Source organism: Lithobates pipiens, unplaced genomic scaffold (assembly GCF_037356315.1).
Source record: "Lithobates pipiens isolate NorthernLeopardFrog02 unplaced genomic scaffold, aLitPip1_a1.2 Scaffold_27, whole genome shotgun sequence".
Lineage (NCBI taxonomy): Eukaryota > Metazoa > Chordata > Amphibia > Anura > Ranidae > Lithobates > Lithobates pipiens.
In genome coordinates this window covers 225,510,138-225,529,558 of record NW_027507788.1, presented here as the reverse complement: position 1 = coordinate 225,529,558, position 19,421 = coordinate 225,510,138, and the positions used below count along the sequence as shown (strand labels likewise).

The window sequence follows — 19,421 nt, the reverse complement described above, 5'->3', positions numbered from 1 at the left end:
CCGTTGATAAGCCTACAGTGGTACATAAGTCACACCTCCCAACTTTCTGAGATGGGAACGAGGGACACCTATTAGCAAAAGTATGTAGGCATAGGACACACCCCCTTAAATGAAAACTATACAAAAAAATAAAATCTGTTAAACCCACAAGTGTTTTGTTTTTTAGTTTTAACCACTACTATTTCTTTATATTGAATTTTGACATTTACAAATGCAGCAATTTAGAGATTGGATGAAAGGTTTAGCGCTGGGAAATACTTTTTGAAAGAAAAAAAGTGCATTTTATATACAACGCTATAAAAATGAGGGACAAATGAGGAGGAAAGAGAGACAGAGGGACTTTGTTCCAAATCAGGGACAGTCCCAAGAAATCAGAGACAGTCCCACGAAATCCGAGACAGTCCCACGAAATCCAGGACAGTCCCTTGAAATCCGAGACAGTCCCACGAAATCTGGGACAGTCCCACAAAATCAGGGACAGTCCCTCGAAATCAGGGACAGTCCCTCGAAATCTGGGGCAGTCCCTCGAAATCTGGGGCAGTCCCTCGAAATCAGGGACAATCCCTTGAAATCTGGGACAGTCCCTCGAAATCAGGAACAGTCGGGAGCTATACATAAGTGGGTAAGGTGATATATTGTTCTGGGCATTCAGGGAATTATTTCTGCAGTCTATTGCCACATACACACGACCGGCTTTCCCGTTGGAATAAACTCCGAAGGCTTTTCCGACGGAATTCCACTGAAACTGTCTTGCCTACACATGATCACACCAAAGTCCGACCGCCAAGAACGCGATGACGTACAGCACCTACGACGGGACTAGAAAAAGGAAGTTCAATAGCCAGTAGCCAATAGCTTCCTTCTCGTACTTGCTTCAGAGCATGCATCGCTTTTGGACCGCCGGAACAGCGCACAGAGGAACGGTTTTCCCGATAGGAATCGGTTCCGTCGGAAATATTTAGAACATGTTCTATTTCCAGGTCCGTCAGAATTTTCGTAAAAGAAAGAAAAAGAAAAGTCTGATGAGGCCCCACACACGATCGGAATATACGATGAAAAGATTCCGTCTGACTTTTTCTGTCAGACATTCCGCTCGTGTGTACGAGGCGTAAGTGTATAAAGAACATATAGAACTACTAACCGGCGCACTGTGTACTTACCCGTTCTGAAGAAGATAGTACTTTTGGTTGCTTGAATTGGTAGGAGAGGCATAAATATTCACCACTTTGAGTTTGAAGGTGTTAGCATCCAGATCTGGTACTTTCACTGAGAGGTAAATAGTATCTTCCACCGTCAGGACGTCGGAGTCGAAGAGAAGCATCGTATATGTGCTGTCTTTAAAGGCCATCATTACGGCTGCATAACTTCCATTTGCTTCAGGAATATTTATTACTACGGGACTGGAAAATAAACAAACAACAGAAGGTTACCTACCTGGAAACCCTTGTAGGTATGTGGCCATGCATCTATGTTATTATACAGAGTGGATGCAAAGCTAAAATATTTGAACTGAGGATAAAGAACAAGCAAACCTATGATGAGAAATCATCTTCTGCTCCGTGCGTACTGGTGGGGGAGGGGAAGTTGATAGGCAAAATGAGGATTTCAAATTCACCACAAAGGGTTGTATAAGAAACGGACAAAATAAAAAGTCATTTAAGTGTCCATGTCAGGGTAAAAATAATTGAGAAGCGACATCCCTGCAATGGATAGACATGGGCGGCGTTAAAAAATTTGTTACTCTTCGTTCCGTACGAAAAAAAAAAAAAAACGTATTTCGTAATTCCTGTACGAAATTCAATTAGGATTCGTACGAATTTTCGTTAGGTTCGTAAACTTTTCGTAAAAATAACAAAAGTTCGTTATGATGAATTTATCATTATGAGGGGCTCCCACCATCCCCGTGCTGAGCTGACTTCCTCTGATTGGTGAACAAAACACCAGTCTTGTTTCTGTTAATTTGGATCCCAAATTCTGAAATTCGTTAACAAAATTTCGTATGAAATTAGTAAGCATAGAAATTCCCCATAGGGTTTCCACCATCCCTGTGCTGCGCTGACTTCCTTGGGGTTTTAACTTTTAGGTTTGTTAACTTTTCGTAACAATTGCGAATTTTCGTTATGATGAATTTATCATTATGAGGGGTTCCCACCATCCCTGTACTGTGCTGACTTCCTCTGATTGGTGAACAAAACACCAGTCATGTTTCTGTTCATTTGGATCGGAAATTTCCGAAATTCGTTAATGAAATTTCGTATTTCATATGAAATTCGTAAGCATAGAAATTCCCATAGGGCTCCCGCCATCCCTGCGCTGACTTCCTGGGGGTTTTAACTTTTAGGTTCCTTAACTTTTCGTTAAATTACAAATTTTCGTTATGAACTTGGATCCGAAATTCGCAAAACGAAAGTTCGTATTTCGTACGGAATTTGTACGCATAAAAATTCGTATTTCGGAAATTGGTACGAATTTTCGTTTCGTATGAAACGAATCGCACAATTCTAGCGATGGAAGAGTTTTCATATTCACCTCTCAGACGGCCCATATCTCCTACCTTTCCTCCGTTCCTGTGGTGCCGCCTCCATCAGACTCTTCAGTATTCTACACTTCCGGAAGTGTGGGATTCCTGTGTCTGCCAGCACATGCCATGGCTCCTTCCTCTTCCCCCGCCCCCTGATGTCACTACAGGACTCAGCAGAGACATAGAGGGTGGAAGGAAGGAACCGCACAGCACGGTAAGTGACATTCAGGAGCCTTTTTTTTTTTTAAATCAAATATATATATATTTTTTATTAACTGTTTCAGCCCCGGGAGATTTTACCCCCTTCCTGATCAGAGCATTTTTTGCGATTCGGCACTGCGTCGCTTTAACTGACAATTGCGAGGTCGTGTGACGTAGCACCCAAACAAAATTGACGTCTTTTTTTTTACCACAATTAGAGCTTTCTTTTGGTGGTATTTGATCACCTGTGTGGTTTTAATTTTTTGCGCTACAATCAAAAATAAAAAGAGCAAAATTTTGAAAAAAAAGCTATATTTTTTACTTTTTGCTATAATAAATATCCCCCCCCCCCCCCAAAAAAAAAAAAAAAAAAAAATATGTATATGTATATATATATATATATATATATATATATATATATATATATAAAACACATTTTTTCCTCAGTTTAGGCCGATACGTATTGTTCTAAATATTTCTGGTAAAAAAAAAAAATCACAATAATTATTGATTGTTTTGCGCAAATGTTATAGAGTTTACAAAATAGGGGATAGTTTTATGGCATTTTTATTTAATATATATATTTTTTTTTTTTTAAATGGCGGCGATCAGCTATTTTTAATGACTGCGACATTATGGCGGACACATCGGACATTTTTTACATATTTTTGGGACCACTGTCACTTATACAACAATCAAAGCGACGCAGTGCCAAATCGCAAAAAGTGCTCTGGTCGGGAAGGGGGTAAATTCTTCCGGGGCTGAAGTGGTGAAGTATATAGTTAAGTTTCTCAACCCATTGTTTATGGGGTGGAGGATCGGCAGATGATCATTGTTGTAAAATAACTTTAAGCATAGGGATCTTATCCACACAGTTTGCATCTCTGCTGGTAATGCTCCATCAGGTATTATTGCCAAGGGGCACAAGTTTGGGCGTCCCTGTTATCTCAGTAGAGCATAATAAATTTAGGGTTATAAATATTTTTTCCCAGGAATGATGAAGCTTTGGACATCACCAGAGCATGTGGATAGGAGAGCAATTAAATAGAGAGCATCGCGGGCATAAAGATGTTATATATTTTCCCCAAGCATAGAGTTTTTTGTGGGGTATAATGAGCCCTATGTATGATAAAAAGCTGAGATAGCCTTTGGGGGGGGCGAGAGAGATGTCCTGGGAAGTGTTTCCAGAGCACATGTCCAGTCTTCCCCATCTGGATCTTCTATACTATTTTTATGTTTTTCAGCGTTCTCTATTATTTGTAAGTTGGAATAAAGATCCCCTATTAATCCTTGTTTCGTGCACACTCAGGAGCCTTGAATACGAAAGGAGGCTTATGAAGGCTGCAGCACTGAAGCAGAAGGAACGTTTCTAAAAACTCTTCTATTGCAGGGAGATTTCCTCCTGATTTGACAGGGTCACTTGAAAAAACTTGGCCCAGTTGGCCTACACCCATGTGTCCTAAGAGAGTTGAGCTCAGTTATATCTAAGGTTTTGTTTCCAATTTATTAACACCTGGCACAAGGCCAATTTGTTCTCTATATTTAATAAAAGGATTATGGTCTTCAACCAAACCATTAAGTAGAGACTAGGGATGAGCTTCGAGTTCGAGTCTAACTCAATTTCGATTTGAACATTGCCTGTTCGCCTGTTCACCGAACAGCGAACAATTTGGGGTGTTTGCGGCAAATTCGAAAAGCCGCGGAACACCCTGTACAAGTCTATGGGAGAAATCTAAAATGCTGATTTTAAAGGCTAATATGCAAGTTACTGTCCTAAAAAGTGTTTGGGGACCCGGGTCCTGCCCCAGGGGACATGGATCAATGCAAAAAAAAGTTTTAAAAACTGCAGTTTTTTCAGGAGCAGTGATTTTAATAATGCTTAAAGTGAAACAATAAAAGTGTAATATTCCTTTAAATTTCGTATCTGGGGGGTGTCTATAGTATGCCTGTGAAGGGGGGCATGTTTCCCGTGCTTAGAACTGTCCCTGCACAAAGTGTCATTTCTGCAGGAAAAAAAGTCAATAAAAATCACTCGCGGCTATAATGAATTGTCGGCTCCCCGTAATAGAGAACAGTCATTGAAAGTCATTGATAAAAATAAAAAATAAAGCGTGGGGTTCCCCCAAATTAAATTACCAGGCCGTTCAGGTCTCCTATGGATATTAAGGGGAACCCCGCATCAAAATAAAAAAAAATTGACATGCGGTTCCCCCCAAATATCCATACCAGACAATTCAGGTCTGGTATGGATTTTTAGGGGGAACCCCTAGCCATTTTTTTTTTCATTTGCCGTGGAGTTCCCCCTAAAAATCCATACCAGATCCCTTTATCCGAGCATGCAACCTGGCAGGCCGCAGGAAAAGAGGGGGGACGAGAGAGCGCCCCCCCCCTCCTGAACCGTACCAGGCCACATGCCCTCAACATTGGGAGGATGCTTTGGGGTCCCCCCCAAAGCACATTGTCCCCATGTTGATGAGGACAAGGGCCTCATCCCCACAACCCTGGCCGGTGGTTGTGGGGGTCGGCGGGCGGGGGGCTTATCAGAATCTGGAATCTGGCCTTTTTTTCCTGCAGAAATGACACTTTGTGCAGGGACAGTTCTAAGCCCTTCACAGGCATACTATAGACACCCCCCATGTACGAAATTTAAAAAAATATTACACTTTTATTGTTCCACTTTAAGCATTTATTAAAATCACTGCTCCCAAAAAAACTGCCATTTTTAAAACTTTTTTTGCATTGATCCATGTCCCCTGGGGCAGTACCCGGGTCCTCAAACACTTTTTGTGACAGTAACTTGCATATTAGCCTTTAAAATTAGCACTTTTGAACGTTCGAGTCCCATAGACTTTAATAGGGTTCTAAAGTTCACACGAAGTTTAGGTCTGTTCGCAGGTTCTGGTGCGAACCGAACCGGGGGGGGGGGGGGGGGGGGTGTTCAGCTCATCCTTAGTAGAGACCTTTCATTTAAACTTTTACTGTAGGGAAGATACTTGAAGGTTTGCTAAAGGACCTCATACAAGAGTAAGTGATGGAATCCAATATCATAAGGCCTGGTTCACATTGATGCAATTTCAAATGCAGCTTGGGTTGCACTGAATCACATGACAATAGCAAATGCCCCGGCTTCCAATGGTGCACCTACTTTGGTGCGATTTGGCCCCCAGAAAATATGCAAAACACATTGAAAACCCAAAGTTGCACCAAAGTAGCACTACATAATCAAGTTCGCATCACAGTAGTGTAAGTGTGAGACCAAAGTTATGTAACGATAATTACTCAAGTGTCTCTTTACGATTGATATTCAAATTTAGCAGGTAACTGCAGGAAACATTCACGACAGCGTCAGTTATTCTTTGGACTGGTTCCCTCCGGGCAAATATATACAGCTGATTTGTGTATGTGACATGGGTTGAATTTATCTGTAGAGAGAGGAAGCACATGCGTCAGTAATCAGGGTTAGAAAACTTACCGTCATACAGTTTCTTTTTTTTTTCCTTTCTTTTTTTTTTTTAAGAATGAACACAAAACTGTTTACTAGGAAACAAACAAACAAATAAGACAATGCTACTAAATTGGTATTTGACTCCCTCTAGTGGTATGCAATGTGAATGAGACTTGTTCATTTTCCACATAAGAATATGAGCAGGAAGTGACTTAATTGTGTTATCAAAAGGACTCACTTACCCACAATGCTCACCCACCTACCCATGAACACTAGGTGACTGAACTGCATGCTGGGAGGATATAAAAGGGCCAGCATGGCCTTTTTCTCGGTCTTATGCTCTTCTTTCTCTTGGGCCTGAGACGCTTGACCTACCTGCAGGGGCCTGTGGGTGTGTGCCTGGAAGAACCACGGCCTGCTACTGCACGAAACAGAACTGCAACTAATGGAGAGACTCTCACTACAGCGTGCTGGAGCAGCAGTGTGATCGAACCGGATGGTATCTGACAGAGCCATCCGAAGGTTCCCGGTCATTGTGTGGAGCGACACAGTGTGACGGTGTGGCCGGAACAGGACTGAGATCACCGGAGCGGAGAAATCCAACTGTCCAGGCCTGGTGTGGTGAGAGGGCTGTTGCTCAGAATTTATATAAAGCACTTAACACACTATAGACTAGTCACTACAGTGCTGCTGAGACCTGAGTTCTTTTTTCAATTAGACTGTGATGAATCAGGGCTGAAAGCCTGTACTTCACTATAAACTGGCTGATGGTCGGGGTGCATTCTCGCAAAAGGAAGTTCTAAAGGCATTGCATAATCTAAGTTGCTGTTGTTCACTATTTTACGTTACATTACCATCCGCAAAACCCTATGGAGCACAAATACTGTAGTATAACGGCTAGCTGAAGAAAGAAGACAAGAGACTATACCATTCACTGTAAGGTTACATAGTTACATAGTAAGGTTCAATACAGACACCAGTCCATCCAGTTCAACCTGATTCACATCGATCCCTACGCTCAAGGAGCCCACAATAAAGTTCTGGTGTTTCTGCTACATACAACTGCATTTCACCACAGGGGGAGCTCTTGAGTAATTATACTGTGTTACATTGTTTTACTGGCATTGTATAGTGTGCTGCAGATTTAGAGTGTCTGCACGACCGTTGCTGGAAGTGGGAAGGTGCTCAGTGTCAAGGCATTGCCACCCTGAGCATTAGTCCCACTTGGAGACGCGTCTGCATGCACCATTTATTCAGTGTGCGCTAGAGTGAATATTTGGTAATACCTTTATTGCAACTGTTTGTCTTGTATAAGTTAGTTTAAGAGGTGCCTCTCTAACTAATTTTCTTTCAGGAAAAGAATCATATTATTCAATCTCAATTGTGTGTGTGACCTTTCACCGAAGCAACAGATACCCAGGTAATCATAGGGGTATAATATATGTATATCGTTACTGTTGGGTTGTTCCTTGTCATTGAGTTTCACCCCAACACTGTTACACAGCTGTGTCAAGCGGGTAGAGCCAATTTATTGGGGGTGGGAAAGCAGATTGCAGACCCAATCAATTACCAGCAGCTCCTTTGGGGGTAAGTGCTACACATGGAAGTGTTGATGATAGCAGCTTTAAAAACTGTGTGTTTCATGGTGTTCTTTTTTTATATATTCTCTTTTTATTGTTCTAAATTCTTTTAAAAAAAACAAAGCCAATACACATATCTAATTATCGACTACAAACATTCCACTTACAAATTTCGATTTCACCCCCTCAACAAAAAAAAAAAAAAAAAAATCCCCCATCTATCTCTATATCCCTCTTATCTCTCTTCGCTCCTAGACCTCTGCTCTCCTATAGGACCATTTTCCCTCCTTACAGATCTATTATGTCTTCATAATTCGTAATTCTCTTCTCTTCCCTTTTAATTATTAATCACCTCAGGCACCAGATATAGTCATGTACTCTGTAGACCGGCGACCCCACTTGACCTGTCGATCGCAGGCGGGTGTCGATCGGGAACATGTCTCTGCTTTGCTGACCCCCCCCCCCCCGCTACTTCGGTGCCTGTCCTAGGGATACCACTTTTTCTTCAAGTCAAACCCAAACTTAGCCAAACACTAACCATGAGTGAAGGAAATGATTTTTTGAAATTTTTAGAAATTGAGATTTTGTGTTACTTTTCTCTCACTCATGGTCAGTGTTTGGCTGAAGCCATTTATTATCAGTCATCTGTGTTTACTCTTTTTATATCATAATGGCAACAGGAACTACCCAAATGACCCTGATCCAAAGTTTACATACCCCGGTGATTTTGGCCTGATAACATGCACACAAGTTGACACAAAGGGGTTTGAATGCTTATTAAAGGTCCCCATCCTCACCTGTGATCTGTTTTCTTGTAATTAGTGTGTATAAAAGGTCAATGAGTTTCTGGACTCCTGACAGACCCTTGCATCTTTCATCCAGAGCTGCACTGACGTTTCTGGATTCTGAGTCATGGGGAAAGCAAAAGAATTGTCAAAGGATCTGCGGGAAAATGTAGTTGAACTGTATAAAACAGGAAAGGGATATAAAAAGATATCCAAGGAATTGAGAATGCCAATCAGCAGTGTTCAAACTCTAATCAAGAAGTGTGAAAATTAGGGGTTCTGTTGAAACCAAACCACGGTCAGGTAGACCAACTAAAATTTCAGCCACAACTGCCAGGAAAATTTTTCGGGATGCAAAGAAAACCCCACAAATAACTTCAGGTGAAATACAGGACTCTCTGAAAACATGTGGTGGGGCTGTTTCAAGATGCACAATAAGGGGGTACTTGAAGAAAGATGAGCTGCATGGTCGAGTTCCCAGAAGAAAGTCATTACTACACAAAAGCCACAAAGTATCCAGCTTACAATACGCCAAACAGCACAGAGGCAAGACTCCAACCTTCTGCCACAAAGTCATTTGGAGTGATGAGACCAAAATTGAACTTTTTGGCCACAACCATAAACACTATATGTGGAGAGGAGTCAACAAGGCCTATGATGGAAGGTCCACCATCCCTACTGTGAAACACGGAGGTGGGTCGCTGATGTTTTGGGGATGTATGAGCTACAAAGGCACAGGAAATGTGGTCAAAATTGATGGCAAAATGAATGCAGAATGTTATCAAAAAATACTGGAGGAACATTTCATTCATCAGCCAGGAAGCTGCACATGGGACGTACTTGGACATTCCAACATGGCAATGATCCAAAACACAAGACCAAGTCCTCCTGTCATTGGCTACAGCAGAATAAAGTGAAGGTTCTGGAGGGGCCATCTCAGTCTCCTGACCTCAATATCATTGAGCCCCTCTGGGAAGATCTCAGACGTGCCATTCATGCGAGACGGCCCAAGAATTTACAGGAACTGGAGGTGGAAATACACAGTATTAGGAACTGGGGTATGTAAACTTTTTATCAGGGTCATTTGGCTAGTTTCTGTTGTCATTATGATATAAAAAGAGTAAACACAGATGGTTGATAATAAATGGCTTCAGCCAAACACCGACCATGAGTAAAAGAAAAGTTTTTGTGTTATTCATATTCTCTGAAAAATGGCCAAGAAAGCATCAATTCTGCCGGGGTATGTAAACTTAGGAGCACAACTGTATGTAGGTAGGAGAAGCAAGCTGTTTTTTACTGCTGTATGTATATGTGTGTATGTGGGTGGTAAGGAGGGGGTGAAGTAAAGGTGGCAGAGGGTGCTATTATGGGGGGGGGGTTCAAAGTAGACATGTGCAAAAGGAAAAAATTCATTTAGTTTCGTTTCGTTTTAATTCGTTAATTCATTAATTTCGTTTAGTTATATTCGTTAACTTCCTTAAATTCCTTTTTCTGATTTCGTTTAGTTTTCACCGAATTCGAAAAATCGGCCACATTCGAAAATATTTCAACTAAATTCGAAAATATTTCTACCGGATTCGAAATTATTTCCACATGATTCGACATTATTTCAACCACATTCGAAAATATTTTGTGACCCGACTTTAGGGCCATGTATCTCGGGGTCACTTTGTGCTAGAAACTCCAAAATTGGTTATATTGTAGTGCTAGTATTATTGTGTTTGCATACCAAATTTGGGGTTTCTAGCTATAAGTGACCCCGAGATATGTGGCCCCAAAATCGGGTCGCAAAATGTTATTAGTTATTAGAGCAGAGAATGACATTTTGCGACCCGATTTTGGGGCCACATATCTCGGGGTCACTTATAGCTAGAAACCCCAAATTTGGTATGCAAACACAATAATACTAGCACTACAACATATCCAATTTTGGAGTTTCTAGCACAAAGTGACCCCGAGATACATGGCCCTAAAGTCGGGTCACAAAATATTTTCAAATGCGGTTGAAATAATGTCGAATCATGTTGAATTCATTCGAATTCATTCGTTATATTTCTTTTGTATTCGTTGTAATTTGTTATTTTTTTATTCAGACATTCGGATGCATCCAAATGTCCAAATGATGCAAAATTCGGCCGAATTTCGATTCGTTACGAAACGAATTGCACAAGCCTAGTTCAAAGGAGCAGAGGACATTGGTATGGGGATGGGGGGCAGAAGGCACTATTGTGGGGGGGTGTCAAAGGAGCAGAGGACATTGCTATGGGGATGGGGGGGAGAGGGCACTATTTTGGCGGGTGGGATGTCAAAGGAGCAGAGGAAATTGCTATGGGGATGGGGGGGAAAGAGCACTTTTGTGTGTGTGTGTGTGGTGGGAGGGGGGTGATGTCAAAGGAGCAGAGGACATTGCTATGGGGCAGAGGGCACTATTGTGGGGGTGAGGGGAAAGGGGCAGGGGGCCAGAGGACACTACCATGGGGAGGGGTGATGTGTATGGGGCAGGGATCATTGCTGTGTGGGGGGAAAGAGGACACTACTATGGACAGGACCAGCGCCAGCATAAGGCTTCTTAGGCAGCAGCCATAGAGTGCCAGGATATGGGTGGTGGTAGCAAAATCCGAATCCCCAGCCACTTGCAGTTGAGGCTGCAGAAAAAGGGACTGTGGAATCTGTCCTCAGTCCCTTTGCCTGTCTCAAAAATGAGACTTCAGGGGTCTGTTTTTTTTCAGAATTTATTATTGCTGGCATTGTTTTACATTTCAGCTGTCAGTGGGGAAGCCCGCTGACAGCTGATGAGTTATCAGTTTTATGAAGGACGTGGCGGCTTCCCAGCCCGGTACTTAACAACCAGCTATTCTTCACACAGAATTTGAATTGGTCGATCATTTTTTTGACCGATCTGACATCGAATCGTTCCAAAAATTTGGAATTCATTAGTAAAATGAATAAATTAAACAAAATTTAATGAAAATGATTAAAATGAAAATGAATTCTGAAACTAAACTAAATTACTAACAAAGAATCTATCCAATATTAAACGAAACACATTTTTCCATTCTGCACATGTCTATTCTCTGGCAAGTCAAAAAGGAAGTCTCCAGTTTTGTTAAAGCAGAACTCTAAATATTGGGCACCAGCCACCACTGAGCTTAGTTACATTGAATAAAGACACCAGTCCATCCAGAGTGAGTGTCTACACTGTGAGTGCCCACTCACATCGGTCCTTACTGTCAAGGAGCCCACAATCCAAGGTCCCCATTCATATACTAGGGTCAATTTTGGACAGAAGCCAATTAACCTACCTGCATGTCTTTCGAGAGTGGGAGGAAACCTGCGCAGGCACAGGGAGAACATGCAAACTCCAGGCAGGTAGTGTCGTGGTTGGGATTCAAACCAGCAACCCTTCTTACTGCTAGGCGGGAGTGCTAACCACTACACCACTGTGCCGCCCAACATACCACTGTGCCACCCTGGTCTCTTGGGGGTCTCTTACTGGTGTCCCTTGTGTTAAATCGGATACCTCTTGGTTCTATGTAGATATGTGGGGGTTGTTTCAGATACCTCTTGGTTCTATGTAGATATGTGGGGTTTGTTTCGTTACAAATCAAAATTTGAACAAAATTTTCATTTTCAATTTTCGGAGATTCAGATGTATCTGAATTTCCAAATCACAATAGCAATGAATTTCAACTAATCCGAATTAAATGAATTTGAAATTGAAACATATTGTAATAAATACAGCAAGGTGTAAAAGTGAAATAAGATGATGATTCCTACGAGGCGGATGAATAGGATAGAATATAAAATAAAAAGAATAGAAAATAAAAGGATAAAATAGAATAATTAAAGAATTATAGACACCACCTGTTCTTAACAATTTGGGCTTTTTCTATAAAAGATTTCATCAACATACGCTCTTAAAGAAGATATAATGTCTATAGAAACACGTTGAGATTTAAGGTGGTACAATTCTTTATTGGATGGTTTTATGTTAACCCAGTGTTGTATGGCATGGTCCTTTTTTTATGGTTTTACCATTTGTACAATACAGTACAAGTCAGTGGAAGTGTGTGTCCATTGTGTTAGGTCAAAATATGTGGTTAAGTTGAGAAGTTGAGATGTTGCCGGATTGCTAATATTAATGGGGACGTTATAAGTGGATATTTCTTTTTTGTTTTCAAAAAGTTTATTAAAGCGATAAATAGAAAACAGTGTCAGCAAAAAGGATCAGATGACATATACAGCATAAGCAGTTGGATGACAAGATTGTAATAAAGTGGTAAACAGACCATAGGACTCTACAGACCAAACAAAAAATATAAACATTAGTGTATATCTTACATCCAACAAAAGACTGCAAGAAAGAGAAAAGATAAAATATTCAATGTTCTGACCTTCATATCTAAAATGTATAAGAATAGACCATACAAAGAAAGAGAGGAGAAAAGTTCAGAAAGGAAATAAAAAAAAAGAAAAAATTGCAGATAGCCAAGAGAAAAAACCCAAGGTATGATCATTTTAGTAATCGGAATAGGAACCATGGGTTCCACTTTAAGTCATATATATGAGTCGTGTCCTGCAGAGTATGGAAAATCTTTTCAGTCAGCATTACTTGATCAATGCGTGAGAGAACTTGAGATAGAGGGATCGACGGGGACTTCCAGTGAAGTGCTATAGTCCATAGCATAGAGACACATAGGGAGTGAACGAGCCTTACAAAGTGTTTTGGGGTGTCAGGCGGGGTTTGGAAGAGAAGACAGTGGTGATAAGTGAGGGACAATGCCCGACCAGCGAGCTTGTCCATCAGTCTTAAAACCTCTTGCCAGACTGGACGAATTAAACCACAGTCCCAAAAGATGTGAACAAAGGTGCCCAGGTGATTGCAACCTCTAAAACTATTGGGGGATGTATGGGCATAAATCTGGTGCAAACGTACCGGAGTGTAGTACCATCTGGTGATTACTTTAATAGCCGTTTCCCTGATTGTTAAGGATCTAGTGCATTTACGCATATTGTCCCATCCCTTTTCCCAGTCTACTGTCAGGGAAATAGCCGCAATCTCACGAGGTACGTTCGTGTTAGCGCGCGTCAGCGCCTACGTAAACGCAGAGTAGTTTCTAGACGAACGACCGACGCTACGTCTAACCGGGGGTGCGTACGCGGGGATGCCACGAATACACAACGTACTCGACGTAGACGTACGATCGCTCCGACGCGTTCACGACGTGACCCGGTCATCTCGCCCATTTAAACGACCGCCTGACAGTCTCGCATTGCTGGATTATCGTCAGCTCTCCCGTGAACCTGAACCTGAACCCGTGCTTCCTGTTATCCGACCTCCAGTGTACCGACCCGGCTTGCTTGACCTGTTCCTGTTATCCTCCTGGCTCTGACTCCTGGCTTGTACCCGACGTTCCTGATCTGCTCCCTGCACCTGATCCCGGCCTGTATTTGACCATTCTCTGGACTTCCGCTGCCTACTCTCGGATTTCCTTGCACAGTTGCCACCCGGACTTACTTACCCAGTACTTGACCTCTGCTGCTGCTACCTGGCAACCTGTGCTACTGTGGGCATTGCATCCCTGTGTCAACTTCAGGGTTGTGCTGCGCTCGGCCGCAAGGGGAGCCCTCTCAGCATTTCGGCCTCACTCCCGACCGTGACAGTATAATCCAGCCATGTCAGAGGTCGACAGAGGCGACTCCCCGTTGGAGGCCGTTTTACAAGAACTTTCAGCCCTTACTCCAGCTATTCAGGAGCTCCGAGAGAGATATCATTGGCTGAAGGAACGCCTGCAACACCCGCTAGAACCACCCACCTTCTCTGGTCAAGTTCCTGTTTCTACTATCTCAGCTGCCCCAGAACCACGAGTCCCAGGGACTCATTATTACCACAGGTGGAATTGCCATGGACCCGCAGAAGGTGAGATCTATCCTGGATTGGCCCGCTCCTTCTGACAAAAAGGGTGTACAGAGGTTCATCGGGTTCGCAAACTTCTACCGAAGATTCATACGGGGTTTCTCCACCATTGTAGCCCCCATCACCCTGACCACTCGCCAGCACACCAAGTTCCACTGGTCCCCAACAGCTCAGTCCGCCTTTGACCAGCTCAAGATCCTTTTTACCTCTGCACCCATCCTGCAGCATCCAGATCCCGCCTTGCCCTTTGTGCTAGAAGTTGATGCCTCGGAGGTGGCCACCGGGGCGATCCTATCCCAACGTCAAGGTCCCAAAGCTTTACTACATCCTGTAGCCTTTTTCTCCCGGAAGATGAGTCCTCCAGAGAAGAACTATGATGTAGGGGACCGGGAACTTCTTGCGATCAAAACCGCTCTGGAAGAATGGAGGTACCTCCTGGAAGGTGCCGCTCATCCCATTCTAATTTTTACGGACCATAAAAACTTGGAGTATCTCCGTACGGCCAAACGTTTAAGACCCCGACAAGCCCGATGGGCTTTGTTCTTTTCAAGATTCAATTTTCATATCACCTACCGCCCAGGATCTAAGAACAGCAAAGCGGATGCTTTATCTAGGATGTTTCCTGATACCCCAGAAGGAGCCCCACCCAGTACAATTTTGTCTCCCCAAAATTTCCTGTTAATACAACCAGACCTAAGGTCTTCTATCGAACTGGCTACCAGGCAGTGTACGGAGACCGAAGTTTCCTCCCTGAGAAGCCAAGGAGGGCTTCTATGGCGCCAGGACAAGATTTTTGTTCCCCAGCAAGCCAGGTTACTAGTGTTGAAGACCTTCCATGACCACCAACTTGCAGGCCACTTTGGAGTACGGAAGACGACGGACCTTGTACAGCGGTCCCTATGGTGGCCTACTTTAAGGGCGGACTGTAAGGTTTACGTAGATTCCTGCACCATCTGCCAGCGCAGCAAGGGATCTAACACCAGACCCTGGGGTCTGTTAAGGCCACTGCCAGTTCCGGAGAAACCATGGAAGGAAATTTCCATGGATTTTATCGTGGAACTACCTCCCTCTGAAGGGTTTACGGCCATCTTGGTGGTCGTAGACCGCCTATCCAAGATGGCGCATTTCTTGCCGCTAAAAGGGACCCCCTCTGCCCTAGATACGGCAAAGACTTTTATAAGAGAAATTGTCCGGTTACACGGGGTACCTGATAGCATTGTATCGGACAGAGGGGTACAATTCACCTCCAAATTTTGGAAAGAACTATGTAAATTGCTCTCAATTAAAATATGTTTGTCTTCTGCCTATCATCCACAGAGTAATGGACAAACCGAAAGGACCAATCAAACTTTGGAACAATACCTGCGATGCTTCTGCTCTTTCTCCCAGGATGATTGGGTTTCCTTGTTACCGTGTGCAGAATTTGCTTACAATAATTCTGTGCACGCCTCCACCAACCAGTCACCCTTCTGGGCAAACTATGGATTCCACCCTTCATTCCTGCCTAACACCATTCCTGAATCATCTGTCCCGGCAGTCCAGGACAGAGTAAATTTCATTCACTCTAACTATCAAGTACTTCAAGACACCATGAGAAGGGCCCAGGAGGAATACAAGAAGCAGTATGATAGGAGGAAGAGAGTCAACCCCACCTTCAAGACAGGGGATAAGGTGTGGCTTTCAGCAGCAAATCTAAAACTACCTTGTCCCTCCCGGAAGCTGGGACCTAAATTTCTGGGTCCTTTTGAGATCAAACGGGAGATTAATCCCGTAGCCTTTGAACTTGTTCTGCCTGAATCATTTAAAATTCATCCTATATTTCATGTCTCCCTCCTTAAACCTGTTACCTTTAGTCCATTTTCAGGAAGAGAAGAAGTGCCCCCGCCTCCAGTTCAGGTTGGTGAAGAAACCGAGTATGAAGTCAAATCCATTCTCGACTGTCGTCGGAGAGGTAGGACCATCCAGTTTTTAATTAAATGGAAGGGGTATTCTGCTGAGGAGAACTCGTGGGAGCCTGCCAATCATGTACATGCTCCTAAACTTTTACACAGGTTCCGCAGCCGGTATCCTGAGAAATGGGCTCGGTTGGGCATCCGGAGGCTGCCCCTTGGGGGGAGGCACTGTCAGGGAAATAGCCGCAATCTCACGAGGTACGTTCGTGTTAGCGCGCGTCAGCGCCTACGTAAACGCAGAGTAGTTTCTAGACGAACGACCGACGCTACGTCTAACCGGGCGTGCGTACGCGGGGATGCCACGAATACACAACGTACTCGACGTAGACGTACGATCGCTCCGACGCGTTCACGACGTGACCCGGTCATCTCGCCCATTTAAACGACCGCCTGACAGTCTCGCATTGCTGGATTATCGTCAGCTCTCCCGTGAACCTGAACCTGAACCCGTGCTTCCTGTTATCCGACCTCCAGTGTACCGACCCGGCTTGCTTGACCTGTTCCTGTTATCCTCCTGGCTCTGACTCCTGGCTTGTACCCGACGTTCCTGATCTGCTCCCTGCACCTGATCCCGGCCTGTATTTGACCATTCTCTGGACTTCCGCTGCCTACTCTCGGATTTCCTTGCACAGTTGCCACCCGGACTTACTTACCCAGTACTTGACCTCTGCTGCTGCTACCTGGCAACCTGTGCTACTGTGGGCATTGCATCCCTGTGTCAACTTCAGGGTTGTGCTGCGCTCGGCCGCAAGGGGAGCCCTCTCAGCATTTCGGCCTCACTCCCGACCGTGACAGTATAATCCAGCCATGTCAGAGGTCGACAGAGGCGACTCCCCGTTGGAGGCCGTTTTACAAGAACTTTCAGCCCTTACTCCAGCTATTCAGGAGCTCCGAGAGAGATATCATTGGCTGAAGGAACGCCTGCAACACCCGCTAGAACCACCCACCTTCTCTGGTCAAGTTCCTGTTTCTACTATCTCAGCTGCCCCAGAACCACGAGTCCCAGCCCCGGAACGCTTCTTGGGGGACCGAAGGAAATTCAGATCCTTCAAGAACTCATGTTTTCTCTATTTCTCCCTGCAACCTCAGACCTTTTCTTCAGAAGCAACCAAGGTGGGGTTCACCATTTCATTACTGAGGAACGATCCCCAGACGTGGGCCCATGGCCTGTTGGAGCAATGCAGCCCTTATGTAGAGACTTTGGATCTGTTCTTTGAAGCCATGGCTCGCTTGTACGATGATCCTTTCCGGACAGCTACAGCCGAAGCAACTTTGTACGCCCTTCGCCAGGGTGAGCGACCTGCAGAGGACTATTCGGTAGAATTCCGAACCTGGAGTTCTGACTCCGGCTGGAACGAAGCAGCACTGAAACATCAGTATCGTATGGGGTTGTCCGAAGCCCTTAAGGACGAGTTGGCCAGGTTGGAGATCCCCACTACTCTTGAGGACCTCATCTTACTCGCCATCCAGCTCGACAGGCGTTTACGGGAACGTCAGGCTGAACGCACTCGGACTACTTGCTCCATCCAGGCCCCACCTTCAGCTCACCCAGCAGTAGGCCCCGTTCTGAGGGGCATTCCCCGTCCCGCTTTAACCTACGAAGAGAGACTTCTTCGCCGTCAGGCACACCTTTGTTTTTACTGTGGGAAGTCGGGACATTTCATTAACAACTGCCCCACAAGGCCGAGTAAACCAGTCCCAGGCACCCCATCTCATCTTCAAATAGCAAAGTCAGCTTCTGCTCACATCACTCTTCCAGTCACATTGATGGTGGCAGGCAGCAGAGTCCCTCTACAAGCAATTATCGATTCTGGAGCCTGTAGTTGCTTCATGGACTTAACCTTGGCTCAGAGTCTGGCTCTCCCATTGAACCTCAAGGAACAGAGACTGACCGTCCGTTTGGCCGATGGCTCCTTGCCTAGTTCTGGTCATGTCACCAAGGAAACTAGTCCCATCCTGACGCTCACCGATTCGGGTCACCGGGAATTCCTTAAATTTGACGTACTGAGCTCCCCGATGTTCCCCGTTATCCTAGGGATCCCTTGGTTACAGGCTCACAACCCCCAGATCGATTGGCCCTCAAGGGTGGTTTCCTTCTCATCTGCCTATTGCCAGCAGCACTGCCTAGATTCCGTCCCTCGCAACCTGCCCAGTTGTCTGACTGTCCAACCTGTACCCAGTCCGGCTCCTCACATACCAACAGTCTACCAGGAATTCAGAGACGTGTTTGACAAGAGGAAAGCCGATATCCTACCTCCACACCGCCCCTATGACTGCCCCATTGAATTATTACCTGGGGCCTCCATCCCTTTTGGTCGGATATTCCCCCTTTCGGAGACTGAACTGGAGGCTCTCAGACAATACATTGACGAAAACCTGGCCAAAGGATTCATTCGTCCCTCTTCATCCCCTGCCGGAGCAGGTATCTTCTTTGTGGAGAAAAAAGATAAGACCCTAAGACCATGTGTGGACTATCGGGAATTAAACAATATTACCCTCAAAAACCGCTATCCTCTTCCGCTTATCCCTGAACTCCTCCAGAGGTTCCATACCTCATGTATCTTTACGAAACTCGACCTACGTGGGGCTTATAATCTTGTCCGTATCCGGGAAGGGGACGAGTGGAAGACCGCCTTCAGAACAAGATTTGGTCACTTTGAATATTTGGTCATGCCCTTTGGACTATGTAATGCCCCGGCAACCTTTCAGCATTTCATCAATGATATCTTTCGGGAGCATCTTGACCACTTTGTTGTCGCCTACCTTGACGACATTCTGATTTTTTCAACCTCACTAGAACTTCACAGGGTACATGTTAAGAAAGTACTATGTATTCTTAGAACTCACGGGTTATATGCCAAAGCTGAGAAGTGTGACTTTGAGAAAGAATCTATCCATTTCCTGGGACTCATTATTACCACAGGTGGAATTGCCATGGACCCGCAGAAGGTGAGATCTATCCTGGATTGGCCCGCTCCTTCTGACAAAAAGGGTGTACAGAGGTTCATCGGGTTCGCAAA

The 19,421-nt window shown here is 44.4% G+C and overlaps 1 protein-coding gene across 1 annotated transcript in view; it reads right to left on the bottom strand.

The window, feature by feature from the left end:
• Window positions 1–19,421, bottom strand: part of LOC143933024 (uromodulin-like) — a 54,441-nt gene that overhangs the window by 16,449 nt on the left and 18,571 nt on the right. The window contains exons 5-6 of the mRNA XM_077455942.1: window positions 6,002–6,144; window positions 1,161–1,400 (exon numbers count right to left, since the gene is read on the bottom strand). Of these exons, the coding sequence (XP_077312068.1) occupies window positions 1,161–1,400; window positions 6,002–6,144 (383 nt within the window). The remainder of the gene's footprint in view (window positions 1–1,160; window positions 1,401–6,001; window positions 6,145–19,421) is intronic.